This window comes from Mirounga angustirostris, unplaced genomic scaffold, assembly GCF_029215605.1.
Source record: "Mirounga angustirostris isolate CCGP_5_RB_7025 unplaced genomic scaffold, mMirAng1.0.hap1 SCAF_12, whole genome shotgun sequence".
In the NCBI taxonomy this organism is placed as follows: domain Eukaryota; kingdom Metazoa; phylum Chordata; class Mammalia; order Carnivora; family Phocidae; genus Mirounga; species Mirounga angustirostris.
The window spans coordinates 74,200,550-74,202,149 of record NW_026991720.1 but is presented as its reverse complement, the minus strand read 5'-3'; the positions used below and the strand labels follow the sequence as shown (position 1 = coordinate 74,202,149).

The 1,600-nt window shown below is 36.4% G+C and overlaps 1 protein-coding gene across 1 annotated transcript; it reads right to left on the bottom strand.

The window, feature by feature from the left end:
* Positions 1 to 209: 209 nt before the first annotated feature.
* TEX47 (testis expressed 47) lies at positions 210 to 971 on the bottom strand. The gene has a single exon (XM_045864769.1). The coding sequence runs from the start codon at positions 969 to 971 to the stop codon at positions 210 to 212; it is 762 nt and encodes a 253-aa protein (XP_045720725.1).
* Between the last annotated feature and the right edge of the window lie 629 nt (positions 972 to 1,600).

The window sequence follows — 1,600 nt, the reverse complement described above, 5'->3', positions numbered from 1 at the left end:
ACACGTTGAACTTAATATCAGAATAAACATTAATTTTCAAGTTTAGCTCAACATGCTCTGTAAAGATTAATATATTACCTTGTGTATATTGTGGCATTCTGCTGCTTTCTTTTTTCAAGAGAAGAGTTACTTTAGAAATCCTGTTCTTTTCTTTAAGTAGCACTGATTCCTTGAGAGATTTCACCCTATCCACCACATCTCTCTCAATCCTAGAAATAGGTAGGAGTGGGCCATATCACCTCGGAATCCAAAGTGACATGTATGGGTTTGTTGTATATGTTTAGGAAAGTTTCTGGATCCAGGAACTCTTCAGATTTGCACAAGTACTTTATTATTTGTTCTGGGATGAGCAGTTCAGGTGCAAGTTGGTGCAAGTTATCCCCTGGTCCTTTAGCGCCCACTTTAACCGTCTTTAAAAGATGGAGTGCTAGCTTATGGGTCTGAGTGAGAAACTCTGTGATGACCTCTTTGGTGGACTGTGTCTGTGTCACATCATCGAGATACATGACTGGAACTTTTATCACTGAAACATGCCATTGCATGAAGAGCCTAGTTGGGATGTTATGGGACACAACGATAATTTTCATCCCTTGGATAAAAAACTCTGCTTCACTCTTTTGATGGTTAAGATAATCTAGAAGAATTCGGTAAAGCGTACCATTGGAACTCTCAAGGATATGCAGAATAGAAGTAGGATATACCAGCAGAAACCCTGTCACTGCTTCTCCTAGGTGATGTTTTAAAATCGACTGGAATGCTTGTTCATAGTAGTCAGCAATATCTTTTTTTTCTGTGTTTGCTGTTATATCGGCCACTAGAAACATCCTATGAAGAAGGAATTTCTTTAGCTGTAGTCTTTGCTTCTCTTCCTGAAGATGAAAGTAATTGCCACGTGGAATTTGTGGCATTAGAGGAGATTCCACTGGAAAAGTCCTTTTGTTGGTCTTTCCCATATGGCCTGGGAATGTCATGATGGGTCCTATTTGTTCTTGCAGATGATTCCAGTTTTTAGCCTAGCACGGTGTTTACATTATCGGGATACCTCTTCAATGGTGAACTCTTTTATTTCTTCTCACAAAAAAAAAAAAGTTTATTTGTCAAATGCTAGTGAATAGCAAAATCCCTTCCCAGTATTATCGACAATACCATCTTTGAAATAAAAGAGAATGTTAAAACAAGATGTAAATTATAGAGATTGTTTAAAAGTTTACAGTGAAATAACATTTACATCATAGGAAAGAACTCTAGTACACTGGTGAGTGGGGAGAAGAAAGAACGTAATCTAGAGCAAGTTAACTCTGTTTTTGTTTGCATTATTATTTTCTCCTTCAACTTATATTAAATTTTTTCCCTTTTCCTGAATCACACGTGTGCTCTTATGCACATGCATGTGCACACACACACACACACAGGAATGTATCTGACATTCACTCACCGGAGCATTGGTATCATGTTAAAATGTCTTTTCATATATGTAATGGCAATTACAGATTGTCCTTGATTCGTCAATTAAAAAAAAAAGTGGTATTTTATGGTAATTCTCCATTAAAAAAAATTTAACTGGTCAGTAAATTAAAAAAAAAAATCTGGGGAATTCTTA